This window comes from Nansenia antarctica, assembly GCF_963989245.1.
Source record: "Nansenia antarctica genome assembly, chromosome: 1".
NCBI lineage: Eukaryota > Metazoa > Chordata > Actinopteri > Argentiniformes > Microstomatidae > Nansenia > Nansenia antarctica.
The window spans coordinates 111099676-111119675 of record NC_137674.1 but is presented as its reverse complement, the minus strand read 5'-3'; the positions used below and the strand labels follow the sequence as shown (position 1 = coordinate 111119675).

The 20000-nt window shown below is 46.5% G+C and overlaps 1 protein-coding gene across 1 annotated transcript; it reads right to left on the bottom strand.

The window, feature by feature from the left end:
• Positions 1-9556: 9556 nt before the first annotated feature.
• Positions 9557-19432, bottom strand: tbp (TATA box binding protein). Its single transcript, XM_080546905.1, has 8 exons — positions 19345-19432; positions 18676-18899; positions 17484-17803; positions 15158-15245; positions 14337-14428; positions 11171-11338; positions 10868-10962; positions 9557-10435 (listed from the first exon to the last, which is right to left on the bottom strand). The coding sequence occupies exons 2-8, from the start codon at positions 18724-18726 to the stop codon at positions 10356-10358; spliced, it is 894 nt and encodes a 297-aa protein (XP_080403031.1). The 5' UTR covers positions 18727-18899; positions 19345-19432; the 3' UTR covers positions 9557-10355.
• Positions 19433-20000: the final 568 nt, after the last annotated feature.

Sequence of the window (20000 nt, the reverse complement as noted above, 5' to 3'; positions counted from 1 at the left end):
AACAGCAGAAGAGGACGGCCTTGTTGAGGAGTTCACTTACATCAGAAGCTCCATCTTCGTCATCACCAGTGTGTGTGTGTGGGCGTACCTGCTCTAGCCTGGGCCATCGACTCTGTCTGCCGTCAGAACCAGAAGAGCCTCTTCCTCACCCTCCTCCTCCTCAATGACGCCCTACAGATGTTTACATCCCCCATAATGGCAGTTTATCTGTTGACACATATAACGGTCTGTTACAAAGAAGTTTCGACATGGTGTGACTTGATCTTTATCATGTGGGGGCTATGGAGGTCCTGCGGCCTGTTATTCCACGTGACAGTAGCCCTTCAGAGGGTGCTGCAGCTGACCCGGCCAAGACGTGCAGATCACCTGCGCTTTGTCTACTGCTTCCTGTCTCTGCCCCTCGCTGTGCTGGGGACTATCACCACCACCACCATTCTACAGTATACTGATCCTCACAACAATCCACAATTTGTTTGTCAGATGTACTACATTGAGATGACGGTGTTCCTGGCAGCGCTGGGTATTGCAGGGGTAGCATGCGTACTCACATGTACAGCCCCACCTACATCTGACCAAGCCAGAAAGGAGAATGTCGGGGTGCTGGGAACCTCAGCGTTCACTGTCCTGGTACTGTACGGACCCTACTTCTTGATCCAGTGTGTCTATGTGGATGGACTGATTAGGAATGGTGGTTGGTTTGAACCTGTAGGATATGCTGTCAGTGGCCGTGTGTGCCACTGCATTGCCAGTCTGAGGTTGATCACAGATCCTGTCCTGTGTTGGCTGGTCTCCAGGGGGCGCTCTAGAGAGCAGCAGCAGGAAACAGCCACAGAGCTCCAGAACTAAAAAGCCCTATACAAATACATTTGAGTGATTTATTCATTAATTTCGTTTGAATAATATATTTGATATGCAACTTTTGTGGAATATTATTTTCTTATCTTGAAATTACATGGGTTTTTTGTAGAGTATATTCATACTAACATAACAATATTACCATTGAGGACAAGTTAAGTTACAGAAACAATCGTAGATAGTGTATGTTTCGGAATGCTTATAGATTTGTGTGTAGATATGCTAATTACAATAAGTGTAACTGTGTGAATCTCCTTGAAGTTGAATGTTCTATTTGTGTTTTGAATAAAAAAATAAAAAATAAAAGAAATTACATGGGTTTTATTAGAGAAATTAAAAGTTTAATTAGTTGTTTAATTTTGTAATAAAAGTATTGTTTTTAGACACATAGTCTACTTACACTACTGGTTCTAACGTGTCCTACCACTGTAATGTTCAGAAATGTTCTAATCAGTTATGCAATAGTACATTTTGGTGAGTTCTTTCTCTCCAATTGACTTATATAACATTAAGGTAATGACTAAAGGAGACAACTACAGTATGTAGGTAGTAATCTACATCTTTCCTAGCAGGTGGACCTGGTTCAATCTCCTAGCACTGTTAAAAAGACCTCACCTGTGTCCCTGTACTTGTCTCTGCTGCCCTTTGATCTGTGTGTGTGTGTGTGTGTGTGTGTGTGTGTGTGTGTGTGCGTGTGTGTGTGTGTGTGCGTGTGTGCGTGTGTGTGTGTGTGTGTGTGTGCGAAAACATCTAATTCAAAGTTGCATAGGTCAAACATAACCCTGGTCATTTGTATCATTGAAATAATGCAGAACATGTGTGTGTGGGGGGGGGTTTGTCCTGTTACAAAACCCTCATGATTGCAAACTGCTGGTCATGATGTCACTATCAGAGATGACATCATCACGAGGCTGAAGTGAGTAAAATCAGAACTCTGGAATGGTTGAGCATTCCCCATTCTGTTTCTGTGTTGTCACCCATGGCAACAAGGGAAGTTGATGACGGTGACGTCACAGAAGAAATCCATAGAATCAGAATGTTAGTGATGTGTTTGGTAGTGAGACACAGGCAGACAGGCAGTAGAGTGACTAGACTGGACAGTGGTGAGTACACCTGTCGTTATCAGAGCTCCCTAATTTGATACAGTGAGCACTATAGATGTGTAGAATGTAGTCTTTAACCATTATGCACTTCAACTCGTGTATATTTTGAGAACAAACCTTTGCTAGCCATAACTCATGGTTATAACTATGGTGCAGTAGTTACATTGTGTCGCTAGTGTCGTGCATAGGCTAATACTAATAATTTATTTAATTTATAATGAATGAATGGTCTTTATTGTCATTGATATAGTACAGGTACCAAACAACGAAATTTGGGAGGGGTGGCTAGGTGGCTTTCTAGGAAAGAAAAAAAAAAAAAAAAAAAACAAGAAGGGAAAGGAGCTGGTTTACATAAATAAAGGCTATGTACACTATCCACTATACTATACTGTACTAATAAAACACTGTGCTGTACTCTATGCTATGCTATACCTATTCTAACATTTCCTATTCTCTGCAACCTTATGTACCCTAGGGTTGTCATATTGCACATAGTGTTATTGCACATTCATTTAAAGTGTCGCAGTTTGCAGGCTTGAAATGTACACATTTGTGCCTCAGCACTACACCTGATTTTCAATCCAGCAGCTGCCATCAATCCGTCCAGACTGTCCAGGGCCCAGAACCTAGGTCTTTGCTGTGTTCAGGGCCTGGATGGCCCTGGGGTAGAAGCTGAGCTTCAGTCTGTTTGTCCTTGCGAACATGGTCCTGTACCGCCTGTTCGAGGGCAGCCGAGGAAAGTGTTCGTACATAATGCAATATTCATTACAGAGTCATCTCAAAGCCCTACATATTAATAAAGTATACACATTAATTAATTATTATATACAGAATTTGAATAAAAATAAATTAAAACACTAACAGTTATCTGTTTATACTTTATTTGTATAGCGCATTTCTCACAAAAACGTTGACACAATGTGCTTCACAGATTACAAGGAAGATAAAATAACTATAGAGATAAAACAACAATAGAGATAAAAACAACAACAGATAAAACAACAGTAGAGATGAAACAACAAAAGATATAAAACAACAATGAAGATAAAACAACAGTAGAGATGAAACAACAAAAGATATAAAACAACAATGAAGATAAAACAACAGTAGAGATGAAACAACAAAAGAGATAAAACAACAAAGAAGATAAAACAACAGTAGAGATAAAACAACAATAGAGATAAAACAACAATAGTAGCAGGCGAGATTGAATAAATAAGTTTAGACGTGTAACGGGCCGTCGTAGGAAGGTTGTAAAGGCCCTCTGTGGGCGTCATGGCAGACGAACACATACTGGCTGGGTGGGACATGTGACTGGTAGACCGTGCTGTGGCGTGGGCTCTGGCCTGGAAACCCTGGCGCTTTCCTGGAGCACAGCTTGCTGTCTGACCGCCGAGGGGGCCGTGGCGTTCAGGACGAAATCCCCAGGAATCCGCAGTGTCTGTTCGTAAACCATCTCAGTGTCTGTCCATAAACCATCTCAGTGGCTGTCCGTAAACCAACTTAGTGGCTGTCCATAAACCAACTCAGTGGCTGTTCGTAAACCAACTCAGTGGCTGTTCGTAAACCAACTCAGTGGCTGTCCGTAAACCAACTCAGTGGCTGTCCGTAAACCAACTCAGTGGCTGTCCGTAAACCAACTCAGTGGCTGTCCGTAAACCAACTCAGTGGCTGTCCGTAAACCAACTCAGTGGCTGTTCGTAAACCAGTTCAGTGTCTGTCCATAAACCAACTCAGTGTCTGTCCATAAACCAACTCAGTGTCTGTCCATAAACCAACTCAGTGTCTGTCCATAAACCAACTCAGTGTCTGTTCGTAAACCAACTCAGTGGCTGTTCGTAAACCAACTCAGTGGCTGTTCGTAAACCAACTCAGTGGCTGTCCGTAAACCAACTGTTTTGTATGTGCATGACAAGAACAAACACCTGGCAGCTGCCAAACTTAGCTCTGCTATGGAAAAGGTCACCAAATGGCTCAACAGCTCTTGCCTCCAGCTCAATGTTAATAAAACTGTAGGAATGTTCTTCTCCAAACAACACAATATGACCACGGCAAACATAACCATTTCAGGGCAAAACATTAGTATAGTTCCGTCGTTCAAATATTTAGGGATCATCTTTGATTCAAACCTGACTTTCAAAGAGCACATCAAGAAAGTGTCTGGTAGGGTGAAGTTTGGCCTGGCAAACTTCAGGTACATCAGAAGCTCACTGACCATGAGTGCTGCCAGACTATACATGGACGCATCAATTATGTCGCACCTCACATATTGTTTGACAAGCTGGGGCCATGCATACAGCACTTCCCTAAAGCCATTAGCCACCCTATACAAGCGGACCCTTAAGGTCATGGACCAGAAGCCAAACAGCACACACTACTGTACCATCCTAGACAAATGTAAATACCTTAGCTGGGAAGACACCATCAAATACAAAAACATCTGTCTCATCCATAAAATTCTGCATAACAAAGCTCCTCCCCCGCTTAACTCTTTCATAAACCAGCGTGACCACAGCTTACGGCCCACCAGAAGCACCTCTCGTGGCGACCTTATAGTTCCATTCAGGAAAAGCACCTTCAGTAAGCAATCCTTCTCAGTGATAGCAATAGAAAACTGGAACTCACTACCCAACCAACTCAAAGACATACATACTTACTCCACCTTCACAACACACATGAAAGCCTGGCTGACACAGAACTAAACTTGTCCTCATTAATCCCTCTCTGTGCTGCCTCCCCATAATGCCTTTTTTTTGTATGTTTTGTTTTGTTTAATGTTTAACTGTTTAACTGTTTGTAAGTGCTTAATGTTGTGTGGCCTGTAATTGTCCTGTGGCTTCTATGTGCTTGAAATGTCGCTGCCCCCATAAGTGTGTATGTGGTGTTTGTTGTAGCCCCTTCAATCACCTCAGCTTGCTTACGTGTGTTTTTTGTCAAGTGTGATGTTGGGGTACCTTGTCTCAGCCACGTGTTCTTAGAATTTTTAAATGTTTTATTTTAACTAATGACGTTACTTTTCAGGATGCCATGTTGCAACTGGCCGGGGACTTCAGCTGAAAATTAGCCGACTAGGCTAACGCTGCCTTTTTTACTATATTTTATATGGTTCATGTATTAGGATTGTCCTCGATATAATAAACTAATAAACTAAACTAAACTAAACTCAGTAGATGAGGACTAGAGGTCCTCCTTGGGGGTGGTCCTGAGGCCCAACATGACCCATGGGAGCCTGTCGACCCAACTGATGTCCTTGAGGCCTGCCTGAGTGATGTATTTGTATTGGACTTTTTAGTTCTGGATCTCTGACTGTTTCCTGCTGCTGCTCTCTAGAGCGCCCCCTGGAGACCAGCCAACACAGGACAGGATCTGTGATCAACCTCAGACTCGCAATGGAGTGGCACACACGGCCACTGACAGCATATCCTGCAGGATCAGACCAACCATCTCTCCTATACAGTCCAGCCACATAGACACACTGGATCAAGAAGTAGGGTCCGTACAGTACCAGGACAGTGAACACTGAGGTTCCCAGCACCCCGACATTCTCCTCTCTGGCTTGGTCAGATGTAGGTGGGGCTGTACATGTGAGTACGCATGCTACCCCTGCCATACCCAGAGCTACCAGGAACACTGTCAACTCAGTGTAGTGGTATATATGACCAGCTAATAATGGGCTCATAATCTGGCTAAGATCAGTATACCGTAGGATGGTGATGGTGGTGACAGTCACCAGCACAGCAAGGGGCAGAGACAGGAAGCAGTAGACAAAGCGCAGGTGATCTGCACGTCTTGGCCGCGTCAGCTGCAGCACCCTCTGAAGGGCTACTGTCACGTGGAATAACAGGCCGCAGGACCTCCATAGCCCCCACATGATGTACATTATGTAACACCCTGAAGAAATTTCTTTATAACAGACCCTTTGATCTGTCAAAAGATAAACTGCCATTATGGGGGATGTAAACATCTGTAGGGCGTCATTGAGGAGGAGGAGGAGGATGAGGAAGAGGCTCTTCTGGTTCTGACGGCAGACAGAGTGGAGGGCCCAGGCTAGAGCAGGTACGCCCACACACACACTGGTGATGACAAAGATGGAGCTTCTGATGTTAATGAACTCTGTCAACTGCTTAAGGCCGTCCTCTTCTGCTGTTGGTGAGAAGGTAAAATACTGTGACGACATTGAACAACCGTTGTGTAACCGGATTTCAACAGTTTCGTGTGCGTGCGTAGGTGCATGCCTGCCTGAGTGTGTGTGTGTGCGTCAAATTGGGTACGTTTGTTGTTGGGTTATCATTCATTATCATCAATATGTGCTGTGTTCTCTACTTGAGCATGATTTGATGATATGAAGATCACATTTCACTCGTGTTTTGACGCCTTTCTGTGGTTACATCTTTAAGAGACCAAGAACTACGCCTCCACATCCTGTAATGATGAAGATGATGATGATGATGAAACCTCAGGCAGGCTGAGCGAGGCAGGGGCTTTTTCCTGCCCACCCAACCTGTTTCCCTTCAGCTTCAACTTTAGTTAAGAAATATGTTATGAAGATATTCTGATATGTACAGTAACATCATAAGACGTCCACCACTTTTTACATTTTATTTTGTTGCATTCTTACAGCTTGCATTTAAAGCCACTCTCAGTAATATTTCCAGTATTCTAAAATAATAACATAATATCAAATTATGTTAGAATACTGAAAATATCCCTTGCTGATGATGAATATGCATTCTAAATAGTTACATTAATATGAAATGGTTTGCTCGCTGCTCAACCCTCTGCATGAGGTTGCTGTCGTGGTGACAACCAGGTTAAATCTCTGACGGATGTCTTGTCTAGTTGGAGCAGTTTTAATCAGTTCTTAGCTGATGTTAATCAACCACCAATGAATCTTCAGTAAGTGTAACCTGAATAAGCAGCAGAATATGCTCACTAACACAAACATTATGTCACACAGTACAGTACTGTATATCATACTACAGAGTATTTTCTTGTCTTAAATGGACCTGCATCTCTCAGGAATATAGCAAGCCAGTAGTACATCATAATACATCCCATAATACATCATAATACATAACATAGATGAACCATAGGCTTACCAAGAGATGTGACATTATAGTCCGTAATGTTGTAAGAGTTTATATCCTCCATGTCTGTGTGACCAAGGCTCAAACAAGATTCAGTTCATGTACCCTCTTTAATATGTCTCTCTCTCTCCCTCCCCCCCTCCAAGAGATAGATAGAGAGAGATACACAGGAGAGTTAAAAACACTGAGTGATGGAGAGAGGGGGCAGGGAGAGAGAGAGAGTGAGTGAAAGAGAGTGAGAGTGTGAGTGAGTGAGACACTGAGGGGACATGCTACTTTATTAGTTGGACATAAAACAGTCGTGGTCGTCATAGTTCTTCAACAACTTAGAGATCTGAGAGTATTCAATCTGTACTTTTATTTCTTATCCCTATTACTTTTATCCCTGTTGTAAAGCACTTTGAGCTGCATTTCTTGTATGAAAGGTGCTATATAAATAAAGCTTTACTTACTTACTAATTGATGACATCAATTAGATGCAGATGCAGAAACACAGCAGTCTGATTATCTTATTATATTATATATTATAATTCAAAATGATTTACATACAGCATTTAAAAAGATACATCAAGAGAATAGTAAAACAGATTAAAAGACAAAAGTAAAATCATAATATATTAAACATTTAATAAGATAATGAATAAGACAATAGAAATGAATAAAAAGACATGGATGGTCCCCACCTGTCCTACCCGCTGTACATACCTTATGTTTTGTTGTATTGTTCTTCCCATGATGGATGTATGTTTATCTTGTAGATAGTACTAGTTATTTGTCTGTATTATCTTGTAGATAGTACTAGTTTTTTTGTCTGTCTTACATGTAACGATGAATTGAGAATCAAGGACCCCAATTGAAATAAGCCAGTGGCTTTCTTGGGTTTTTATCCTGTTAGTTGACCTTGTATGTAATATGTACTTTCATGTACCTACTTCTGCAAATCTTCTAATAAAGTTTTCAATCAATCAATCAATGGAAGTGTTAGTGTTTAATCATAACTGTTGCAAAAAAGTACTAATACTTAGTATTAAACACTGCACACAAACAAAGTATTTACAAAAGTGTCTTCTTTGACAAGTCTACAAACTGCCTGCTTCTTCAGCCAGCTCGTGCAGCGTCTTATGTAGCAGGTAGGAAGCTTTTGGCCACAACTGCTCCGGCAGCATCCGCAAACAGTCTCCAATGGTTTGCCCAACCCGGCTACAGTGATCGTCCGAGGCCCTGGACATCTGGAGGTATAATGTCTGTTTGTGTAGCACAGCCAGCTGCTCTTTCATCAGGCCCTCTTCTCGGTCCCTCCTCTTCCTCTTCTGTGCCACCCTTGGGCTGGGAGACAGGGGGGTGGGGGACAGAGGAGATGGCTGTTCAGCCTGCCGACGCTCAACCCGGGATGTCGACGGGCGTGAAGGTGGGCTTGGTGAAGGTGGAGGTGGGCTGTTGTCCGCCTCTGCTGAGCTGCTGGGCGAATCTCCAGCCTGTGACAGTGAAAGTTGAAAATAGCTTAGGTTAGTCTTTGTAACTATACATTCATTCACAACCGTCGACATAATCCGATTGTGCGAGGGCCACTGCCTGAACAGTCCCTTTCTACGACATACTACATACACATCGCGTGTGTTTCCCATGGCTAGCTAGCAAGCCAGCCAAAACACCATTACAGAACTTGAGGTTTATGATACAAAGAACGTTCTATGTATGTATGGTGTTTTGTTGTGTTTCCCATCATGCACCTGCGTGTAGGCTGGCTAGCCATGGGACTAGCTAGCCTACACGCAGGTGCAACAGGTGCAAACATACATACAGGGTACATACAGGATACAAAGAACGTTATATTTACCGTGTCGTCGCCAAAGTTTGAAAGAGAAAGAAAGAACGCATATTTGTCACGCATGTTCTTCCACTTTTCGGCGCACAACGCGGCGTCCAGATCCATGTTCTGGGAGATTTCTCTCCACGAGTTGGCGGTCATCTGACTGTCTCTGTAGTCCGGCGAAGAGGGGTCGTACAGATGTCCATGACGACGGACCTCCTCAGCGAGCCTCTCTTCCACCCGATCCTCCTCAGCGAGCCTCTCTTCCACCTGATCCATCTTCTTTCGAATATGGCGGGTTCGCTGCGACGCGAAACGGAAATAGAAGTCGGAATCATGTGACGCAACCAAGCGGACCAATCACAGAGCTGACGCTCTGACGCGTAGTTACATTTTTGGAGAGGAGTAGAGCCTACGGCGTCGATTTTACGCAGAACTTTAAATCGGCCTTTAGTCCAGGCAGGAGGTGCACACTTCAGAAGTGGAGAACAGGAACCAGAACAGGGGGGTGTTACATCAACATTGCTAAAGGAAAATCCATTGTCCTTTAGCAACATTGATGGAATACCCCCCCCTGGTGTCTAATAGAAGCTGTTTTTTTAAGAATGCAAAATACAAAACGACTAATAAGTAAATATTTAATTGTGCACATTCAATGTAGCAAAGTAACATCCATGTTCAGTATAATTACATTACATGTGACAGTGCTTGTGTGGAGGACATGGTACAGTCTGAACTCATGAAACAGGAGGAAGTCACATGGTGTATTAGTTTGTCTGTTCTAGAAATGATAAAAACAACATCTTAACAATGATAAAAACATCTCAACATGGCCGATCTTAAAATATCATTTAAATGACGAGGAAGGAAAGGTCTCAGACAGGACTGATGTTTCTACCCAGGCGTTAAGGTTTAACGGTGAATCAGACGCATAATATCCTTTGCCTACAGTACCAGAACAACCGATCGTTGAATCCAAATAATAATAATTAAAAACACTCAGATCGATTGACATTTTGAAACAGTTCGGCTAAAATCCACCAGAAAAGTCTGAACAGAACTACGGAGAGAATATGAGAAGAACACTTCATGTGAATAAAAGGACGTGACAGTGGATTCAGACTGAACAGAAGAGCTTTGAGAGGAATGTGTGGGGGACCGATATACACCTAGAAATGTGAGGTTAACAACATGAGAACAGTAAAAGAACAGTCAAAGTCTACTTTACAAAAATAAAACTGCTAAGATGAAACAGGAGAGGCCCGTCGTCGAGACTTCTTATTCAATAAAAACAACCGAGAGAGTAATTTTAAGAACAAATAAAAACTGCTAAAATACAGCATCGTAGCCGACCAACCCCCACGCAGGTGGAGGTGAGTCCTTCCAGTAAACGCCCAATCAAAGTCTTTCAGGAAGATGTCGTGGCGTCGATCGAGTTCCTCTGCCACTAAAAGAAAAATAATAAAACAATAAAAAAAGCTGCCAGCAGGGGGGCGCTGGCTACGTGGTCTTTCTGAAGCCTTTCAGGATGGGGTAGATGTTCTCAAACGCCTCGTAGATCTCTCCTCTCACCTTCGCACCTGCCAACACACCACACACACACACACACCACACCACACACCACACACAACAGTGAATACAAGCAGACAACCTGGGACAGCCCACATCTCCAAGAGAAAGGCTAAACAGTTAGCAAGGTATTGCTCCATATCTGCTATTATCGGTAGCCACTCAATATGGAGACGGCGTTGCTTTTTGTACCCTTAGAGTAGATACTGTTTTACAGTAATGCTGTTGTATCTGTTAACCCTCATCTGAAACATCCTCTGTGTTAATGTTGTATGTGTAAGATGGTTGCTGTACAGTCACAAACGTAAATGAACGTCTCCCAATGAACTGACTGCACTGATAGTGTTTATGTCCTTAATGCACTTTGTATTTGTGTGGACATAAATAAATGTGTGTGTTAATCGAGATCCTGTGTGTAACAGCTGGGGAAGAGAGGGACTGACCCGTTAATACGACCTTCCCAGAGACGAAGATCAGCAGGACGATCCTGGGCTTGATCATCCTGTAGATGAGGCCGGGGAACAGCTCTGGCTCATAACTGCAACACAACAACACCTGGTCTTTAGACACGCACACACTTCCATATGGTGATATGAGAGAGAGAGAGAGACAGACAGAGAGGGGGGAAAGAGACAGAGAGAGAGACAGACAGACGAGACAGAGATACAGACAGAGACAGAGAGAGAGAGAAAGACAGAGAGAGAGAGAGAGAGCGAGAGCGAGACAGAGTGTGTGTATTATCCCACCTGCTGAACTGTTGGTGGGTGAGCACCAGGCCCTCTAGTCGTATGGGGAACTTGACGTCGCAGCTGCCCACCATGTTCTGGATCTTGAAGTCGAGGAACTTGGCCGGGAAGCCCAGCTTCTGTACCACGCGGGCGTACTTCCTGGCTGCCAGACGGGACTGCTCCTCACTGCAGACCCACACCACCACTGGGTTAGCTACCTCACTGTGCTAGCTACCTCACTGCTCCTCACTGCAGACCCACACCACCACTGGGTTAGCTACCTGACTGTGCTAGCTACCTCACTGCTCCTCACTGCAGACCCACACCACCACTGGGTTAGCTACCTCACTGTGCTAGCTACCTCACTGCTCCTCACTGCAGACCCACACCACCACTGGGTTAGCTACCTCACTGGGTTAGCTAGCTCACTGCTCCTCACTGCAGACCCACACCGCCACTGGGTTAGCTACCTCACTGCTCCTCACTGCAGACCCACACCACCACTGGGTTAGCTACCTCACTGGGTTAGCTACCTCACTGCTCCTCACTGCAGACCCACACCACCACTGGGTTAGCTACCTCACTGGGTTACCTCACTGCTCCTCACTGCAGACCCACACCACCACTGGGTTAGCTACCTCACTGCTCCTCACTGCAGACCCACACCACCACTGGGTTAGCTACCTCACTGGGTTACCTCACTGCTCCTCACTGCAGACCCACACCACCACTGGGTTAGCTACCTCACTGCTCCTCACTGCAGACCCACACCACCACTGGGTTAGCTAGCTCACTGCTCCTCACTGCAGACCCACACCACCACTGGGTTAGCTAGCTCACTGCTCCTCACTGCAGACCCACACCACCACTGGGTTAGCTAGCTCACTGCTCCTCACTGCAGACCCACACCACCACTGGGTTAGCTAGCTCACTGCTCCTCACTGCAGACCCACACCACCACTGGGTTAGCTACCTCACTGCTCCTCACTGCAGACCCACACCACCACCACTGGGTTAGCTACCTCACTGTGCTAGCTACCTCACTGCTCCTCACTGCAGACCCACACCACCACTGGGTTAGCTACCTCACTGTTAGCTACAGCACCCACACCACCACTGTGTTAGCTACCTCACTGTGCTAGCTACCTCACTGTTAGCTACAGCACCTACAGCACCCACACCACCACTGTGTTAGCTACCTCACTGTGTTAGCTACCTCACTGTGTTAGCTAGCTCACTGCTCCTCACTGCAGACCCACACCACCACTGTGTTAGCTACCTCACTGCTCCTCACTGCAGACCCACACCACCACCACTGGGTTAGCTACCTCACTGTGCTAGCTACCTCACTGCTCCTCACTGCAGACCCACACCACCACTGGGTTAGCTACCTCACTGCTCCTCACTGCAGACCCACAGCACCACTGGGTTAGCTACCTCACTGCTCCTCACTGCAGACCCACACCACCACTGGGTTAGCTACCTCACTGCTCCTCACTGCAGACCCACACCACCACTGGGTTAGCTAGCTCACTGTGTTAGCTACCTCACTGCAGACCCACACCACCACTGTGTTAGCTACCTCACTGCTCCTCACTGCAGACCCACACCACCACTGGGTTAGCTACCTCACTGTTAGCTACCTCACTGCTCCTCACTGCAGACCCACACCACCACTGGGTTAGCTACCTCACTGCTCCTCACTGCAGACCCACACCACCACTGGGTTAGCTACCTCACTGTTAGCTAGCTCACTGCTCCTCACTGCAGACCCACACCACCACTGGGTTAGCTACCTCACTGTGTTAGCTACCTCACTGCTCCTCACTGCAGACCCACACCACCACTGGGTTAGCTACCTCACTGTGCTAGCTACCTCACTGCTCCTCACTGCAGACCCACACCACCACTGGGTTAGCTACCTCACTGCTCCTCACTGCAGACCCACACCACCACTGGGTTAGCTACCTCACTGTTAGCTAGCTCACTGCTCCTCACTGCAGACCCACACCACCACTGGGTTAGCTACCTCACTGCTCCTCACTGCAGACCCACACCACCACTGGGTTAGCTACCTGACTGCTCCTCACTGCAGACCCACACCACCACTGGGTTAGCTACCTCACTGTGCTAGCTACCTCACTGCTCCTCACTGCAGACCCACACCACCACTGGGTTAGCTACCTCACTGTGCTAGCTACAGCACCAACACCACCACTGGGTTAGCTACCTGACTGTGTTAGCTACCTCACTGCTCCTCACTGCAGACCAACACCACCACTGTGTTAGCTACCTCACTGTGCTAGCTACCTCACTGTTAGCTACAGCACCTACAGCACCCACACCACCACTGTGTTAGCTACCTCACTGTGTTAGCTACCTCACTGTGTTAGCTAGCTCACTGCTCCTCACTGCAGACCCACACCACCACTGTGTTAGCTACCTCACTGCTCCTCACTGCAGACCCACACCACCACTGGGTTAGCTACCTCACTGTGCTAGCTACCTCACTGTTACCTACAGCACCTACAGCACCAACACCACCACTGGGTTAGCTACCTGACTGTGTTAGCTAGCTCACTGCTCCTCACTGCAGACCAACACCACCACTGTGTTAGCTACCTCACGGTGTTAGCTACCTCACGGTGTTAGCTACCTCACTGTGCTAGCTACCTCACTGTGCTAGCTACACACCACTACCTCACTGCAGACCAACACCAACACAAGTCAACAACACAAGTCAACACCACCACAAGTCAACAACAACACAAGTCAACAACACCACAAGTCAACAACAACACAAGTCAACACCAGAAGTCAACACCACCACAAGTCAACACCAACACAAGTCACCACCAACACAAGTCAACACCAACACAAGTCAACACCAGCACAAGTCAACACAAGTCAACACCAGCACAAGTCAACACCAACACAAGTCACCACCAACACAAGTCAACACCAACACAAGTCAACACCACCACAAGTCAACACCAACACAAGTCAACACAAGTCAACACCAGCACAAGTCAACAACAACACAAGTCAACACAAGTCAACACCACCACAAGTCAACACCAACAACAACAACAACAACACAAGTCAACACAAGTCAGATTTGTGTTTGTTTGGCGTGGTGAGTGAAATGTTCCCAGTTCATGGCGTGGTGAGCGTGACCTCTGACCTCTTGGCTCCAGTGCAGACCATCTTCCCTGAGCTGAAGATCAGAGCGGTCGTCCTGGGCTCCCGGATTCTCATGATGACCGCAGCGAACCGCTGGGGGGGGGGGGGGGAGAGAGAGGGAGGGAGGGAGGCAGAAAGAGAGAGAGAGGGGCAGAGAGAGAGAGAGAGAGAGGGGGAGGCAGAAAGAGAGGGGCAGGCAGAAAGGGAGAGAGAGGGGCAGAGAGAGAGAGAGAGAGAGAGAGGGAGGGAGGGAGGCAAAAAGAGAGAGAGAGAGGGAGGCAGAAAGAGAGGGGCAGGCAGAAAGAGAGAGAGAGGGGCAGAGAGAGAGAGAGAGAGAGAGAGAGGGGCAGGAAGAAAGAGAGACAGAAAGAGAGAGGGAGGCAGAAAGAGAGAGAGAGAGGCAGAAAGAGAGAGAGGCAGAAAGAGAGGGGGAGGCAGAAAGAGAGAGAGAGAGAGAGGGGCAGGAAGAAAGAGAGAGAGAGAGAGAGGGGCAGGAAGAAAGAGAGAGACAGAAAGAAAGAGAGAGACAGAAAGAGAGAGGGAGGCAGAAAGAGAGAGAGAGGGGCAGAGAGAGAGAGAGAGAGAGAGAGGGGGAGGCAGAAAGAGAGAGAGAGAGAGGGGCAGGAAGAAAGAGAGAGACAGAAAGAGAGAGGGAGGCAGAAAGAGAGAGAGAGAGGGGCAGAGAGAGAGAGAGAGAGGCATTTAGACAGGGGAACATGCACCATGGAACATCATGCACCACCCAATACAATGTCTCTGATTTCTGCCTCCGCCCAGCCTCCCCTGGCCCGGCCTCTGTGGAGGCTGATAGGAGAGGGGTACCTTGGGGTTGTACTCTGCGTTTCTGGCCCGCAGTGCGATGGTCTTCAGGTCCAGTTTGCAGCCCAGGTTCACTGTGGACACGATGTTCCTGGTGAGGGGGGGGGTATGTGTTACTAAATATAGATTTTAATATGTTAATGTGCCTTACGGTGTATACATACATTGTAGGGGTGTAACGGATCACCTAACTCACGGATCGGATCGTGTCACGGATTTTGAGTCACGGATCGGATCATTTTTCGGATCAACACAAAACATATATATATTTTAATAAAAACAACATTTTCCTTGAATTCTGTAAAAACACCACTTTTAATGTGTGAAACAAAAAAACAACATTCAAGATGTCAAAACTGATATATATATCACATATATATATAACATCTATATATAACAACATATATATATAACAACATATATATAACATCACTGCTGCAAAGTAACAGAGTACTTTTTTTGTGTGTTTACACAATCACCCAGGCTGCTTAGCGGGTGATATGACGTGATATAATTGGGACAGAGATGAGTGAATGAATGTTGTTGTCAACTCAGTACACATGCAGAGAGTGAGAATAAAGCGCACATGATTGTTTTTCTACCGGTTACATTTGAATGAATGAATGGTCTTTATTGTCATTGCTACAGTACAGGTACCAAACAACGAAATTTAGGAGGGGTGGCTCCCCTGGTGTTAGGAAAAAAAAAAAAAATTATTTTTATTTTATTTTTTGCTATTGATCCGCGGTACACATGCGTTCCGAACCGTGGAGGGCGATCCGAACGGATCACGGATTATCCGTGATCCGTTACACCCCTAATACATTGTGGCGTTGCCATGGTCACAACATGACGCAGACACACTAACATTCTGGGTTAGGGTGGGGGGGGGAGAACCCTGACGACAGCTTCCCGTCTTAACACTAGAACAACAGTGAGAGGTCATTTGACCCCTGTGAGTAAAGACTATGAAATGTTATATCTAGGGATGCACGATATTATCGGCACCGATATTTATCGGCCCGATATTGAGGAATTAATGTTTATCGGTATCGGTATTTATTATACAATTTAGCCGATATTTAACCGATAATATGAAGCCGGAAATATCTCTGCTTCCGGTTTCCGGTTTCCGCGCTCTGCTTCCGGTTTCCGCGCTCAGGCACGCAGTTTGTTTTGACGAGACGCGAGCGAAACATGCCTTCCCCGGTGTGGACATTCTTCACAATTTCTAAGGCAGATATTGCGTTTGCAATTTGCAATACATGTTCAACAAAAGTTCGGAGAGGAGGGCAAAGGTCTACGAGTTACAACACAACGAATCTAATAAGTCACCTGAAGAATCACCATTGCAAGCACGCTGTATGGAAGGAATATCAAGCACTCGTTGTAGCAGAACACGTTAGCCTAGCCGCGAAAAAAAAGCCATTGTGGATTTCATGAACTTACATGTAATGAATATACATGTAAACATACTGTATACTGTCTAAAGCTATGGTTAACATATACATGTAAACATACAGTATACTGTCTAAAGCTACGGTTAACATAAGATCTTTATGAACTTTGGCTAAAAAAAGCATTGTGCACTGTCTATAACAGATTCTGTTTGTTAGAGGAAATAATAAATGAACATTTGAAGACTCAGAAGTGTTCTCTTTGTTGTGTTAACAATAGTGATGTAAGTTAGATTTGGTGAGATCACTATGTAATATTAAATCATCAATCTTTGCTCACTACATAGCCTTTCTTACCTTCAGGTGTGCATGAACTACAGGTTATCAACTGTGAAATTATATCTGAATGGTCTTTATTGTCATTGATATAGTACAGGTACCAAACAATGAAATTTGGGAGGGGGGCTCCCCTGGTGCTAGGAAAGAAAAAATAAAATAATAATAATAATATCGGTATCGGTATCGGTTATCGGCCACGAGAAGCGGGTAAATATCGGTATCGGTATCGGTTTGAAAAAATGCATATCGTGCATCCCTAGTTATATCTTTGCAAAATTTCACATTTCAGGACCCTCCTTTCATGACTTTTCCTAGATATGTGTGTTCTATCACCCAGTATCCTTACATTTTCAAAATCACATCAGGATAAGTTAGTATGAAGCTATTTTGCCGTTTTTCTGTGTAGGAAGCAGGCTAATTTACAAGCGGCCAACTAGTGGCCGTTGTGTGTAAATAGCAGCTTGAGCATTGTAGAGAGGCGAGGCGGCTCTTTTAGTAGGTTAAAAGGCACGGCTGTTCTAGTGTTAAGAGACGACGACAGCTTCCTGTCTGAAGAGACGACAGCTTCCTGTCTGAAGAAGAGACCTACTTACTGCAGCTGGGGGACGATCCCGGAGCTCTCGGAGGCGGGCGTCTGCGGGGTGATGGGCGTCATGGGGGTGAGGGGCGTGGCGGTGTAGAGGGGGGTGTTCCCCGGCAACGCCGTCGTGGTGGTGACGCTCTGGGAGTTGTAGAGCTGCGGCGTCAGGCCCGAGGAGCCCGCCAGCGCCCCCTGCTGGGCGGAGGCCTGCTGCTGCCTCTGCTGCTCCTCCAGGAGGGACAGGCTGTTGGTGTTGGTGACGGGCTGGGGGGTCAGGCCGCTGCCGTAGGGCATCATGGGACTGAAGATGGGCATGCCGGGGGTCATCGCTCCCTGGGGGAGGGGGGAGAGAAGGGGAGGGGGGGAGAGAGCAAGAAGGGCAGATGGGAGGAGAGAGAGAGGAGGGAGTGAAGGAGAGAGAGCAAGAAGGGGAGAGGGAGAGATGGGGGGGGGAGAAGGAGGGAGAGAGAAGGAGGGAGTGAAGGAGAGAGAGCAAGAAGGGGAGAGGGAGAGGTGGGGGGGGGGAGAGGGAGAGGTGGGGGGGGGAGAAGGAGGGAGAGAGAAGGAGGGAGTGAAGGAGAGAGAGCAAGAAGGGGAGAAGGGGGGGAGGGAGAGAAGGAGAGGGGAGGGGGGGAGAGAAGGAGGGGAGAGAAGGGAGGGGGGGAGAGAAGGGGGGGGAGAGAAGGAGAGGGGAGGGGGGGAGAGAGAAGGAGAGGGGGGGGAGAGAGAAGGAGGGGAGGGGGGGAGAGAAGGGAGGGGGGGAGAGAAGGGAGGGGGGGAGAGAAGGGGGGGGGGGGAGAAGGGGGGGGGGGAGAGAAGGGGGGGGGAGAGAAGGGGGGGGGGAGAGGATGAGAGCGTGAGGGAGGGAGGGGATGAGAGCGTGAGGGAGGGAGGGCAGAGAGTAAAGGATAGATTGAAGGAGAGAGAGAGAGAGATAATTTCATCTGTGTTCTTCAACCCTGGTCCTGGTTGACCCACAAGGTGTCTGTGCAGCACGTTCCATCTCACCAGATATTGACATTGAGGCTAAATGCTTAATAAAAAAAAGACCTTCAACCTAAATGGAGATTGTTCATTGAAACTGTGATTGATTCAATCAATCCAGGACTAACTGCCCCTTGATGTGTAGTGTACCACCTGGACCAGACCAGACCAGGTCTCTGCCCCCCTGACAGCTAAGCAGTGAGGCCCTGTGAGGTTGTTACCTGGGGGGAGGCCAGCCCCTGGAAGGGAGGCAAGCTGTTGTTCTGATCCATGTCCTCGCAGTAGGGAGAGGCCACCTATCCTATCCGGGCAGACGTCTGTCTGTCCTCACAGGCCCGGGGTGTCCAGGTGTCCCGGGATGAGACAGGGACAGGTCTTGTGTTGGACAACGGCTCTGCAGCGCTGGACCGCCTCCCCTTCTTACGACAGCGTGATGTCCTCTGTCCTACAGGAGATCAGAGATCAGACACACAGCCTGGAGTCAGACGAGGTCAGGAGGAACATGTGAACCTGCAGACAGACGTCCCAGCCTGACAGTCAGCTAACCTTAACCAGCTTAGCACGTTTTAAGTGGCGCCAAATGCAGCTCGTCCAGATTCACTTGAACTAACAAGGCCCAGTTGTTTGTTTGCAGAAAGCATGCAGCATGCACCAATGCAACACACCCCGCATGCATGAACCTGTGGACAGATCAGATCAACTCCAGAAGAATGGAGAAGTGTTAGCTAACCTAGCTGCCACCGCTAGCCCCCGTTAGCTTAGCACGGTTAGCTTAGCACAGTCATGTCAACAGCCAGGTCAGCAGAGAGGCTTCAGGGTTCTGGGTTGTGAGCTGTTTAAGGACAGGGACAGGTTGGCGTGTGACCCAGATGGGTGTGCGATGCTCTTACCCTCTCAGACCCTCTCAGAGTCTCTCAGCTGCGCTGTTAAAAATCACAATAATAAAACACTTCCAGTCTTTCCTGGAGGGAGAGAAGCTTGCGCTGCGTTGAAAGCTACTTCCGTCATAATAATGTACCTTTTCCGGTGGTCAAAGGTCATTCATACGAACATCTTTTTAAAAATTATTATTATTTATTGTTTCTATATTTATTATGTTTATTTATTATGTTTTCAGACAGTTTTTTTGGTGTTGTTTGTTTTTTTTTAACTCTTTTTTAAAACTCTTTTTATTTTATTTTGAGTGTTAACATGTCATTTTATGAAGTTTTAATATGTTTTCAGGCGAGAAATTGTTATTATATTATAGATGGACATGGTTTTCCCTGTGGATTCTATGACAGGCAATCATCTGACGTCACAATAAGAATCCAGGAGGAAGATTCCAATGACAAACAAAGACACAGGATTCCATGTGTGGACTCAGAACCTTGGAACCCCGTGTTAGAGCTGAAACTGCTCATTAGCTGGTCAACCAGACAGAGAGAGAGACACAGAAACAGAAAGAGTTAACTCTCTCTGGGCTGAAACTTGGGCTGGAGTGTTGGTAGTGTTGAACATTTACAGACAGACAGACAGACAGACAGACAGACAGACACACACACAC

What these genes read in the sequence shown, in the direction of transcription:
- tbp (XM_080546905.1), bottom strand. Translation starts at nt 18,726, where the DNA reads ATGGATCAGAACAACAGCTTGCCTCCCTTCCAGGGGCTGGCCTCCCCC. An exon ending in AGGGGCTGGCCTCCCCCCAG is followed by an intron (nt 17,804 to 18,675) that starts GTAACAACCTCA and finishes CCCCTCCCCCAG; the next exon opens with GGAGCGATGACCCCCGGCAT. An exon ending in GGGATCGTCCCCCAGCTGCA is followed by an intron (nt 15,246 to 17,483) that starts GTAAGTAGGTCT and finishes CCCCCTCACCAG; the next exon opens with GAACATCGTGTCCACAGTGA.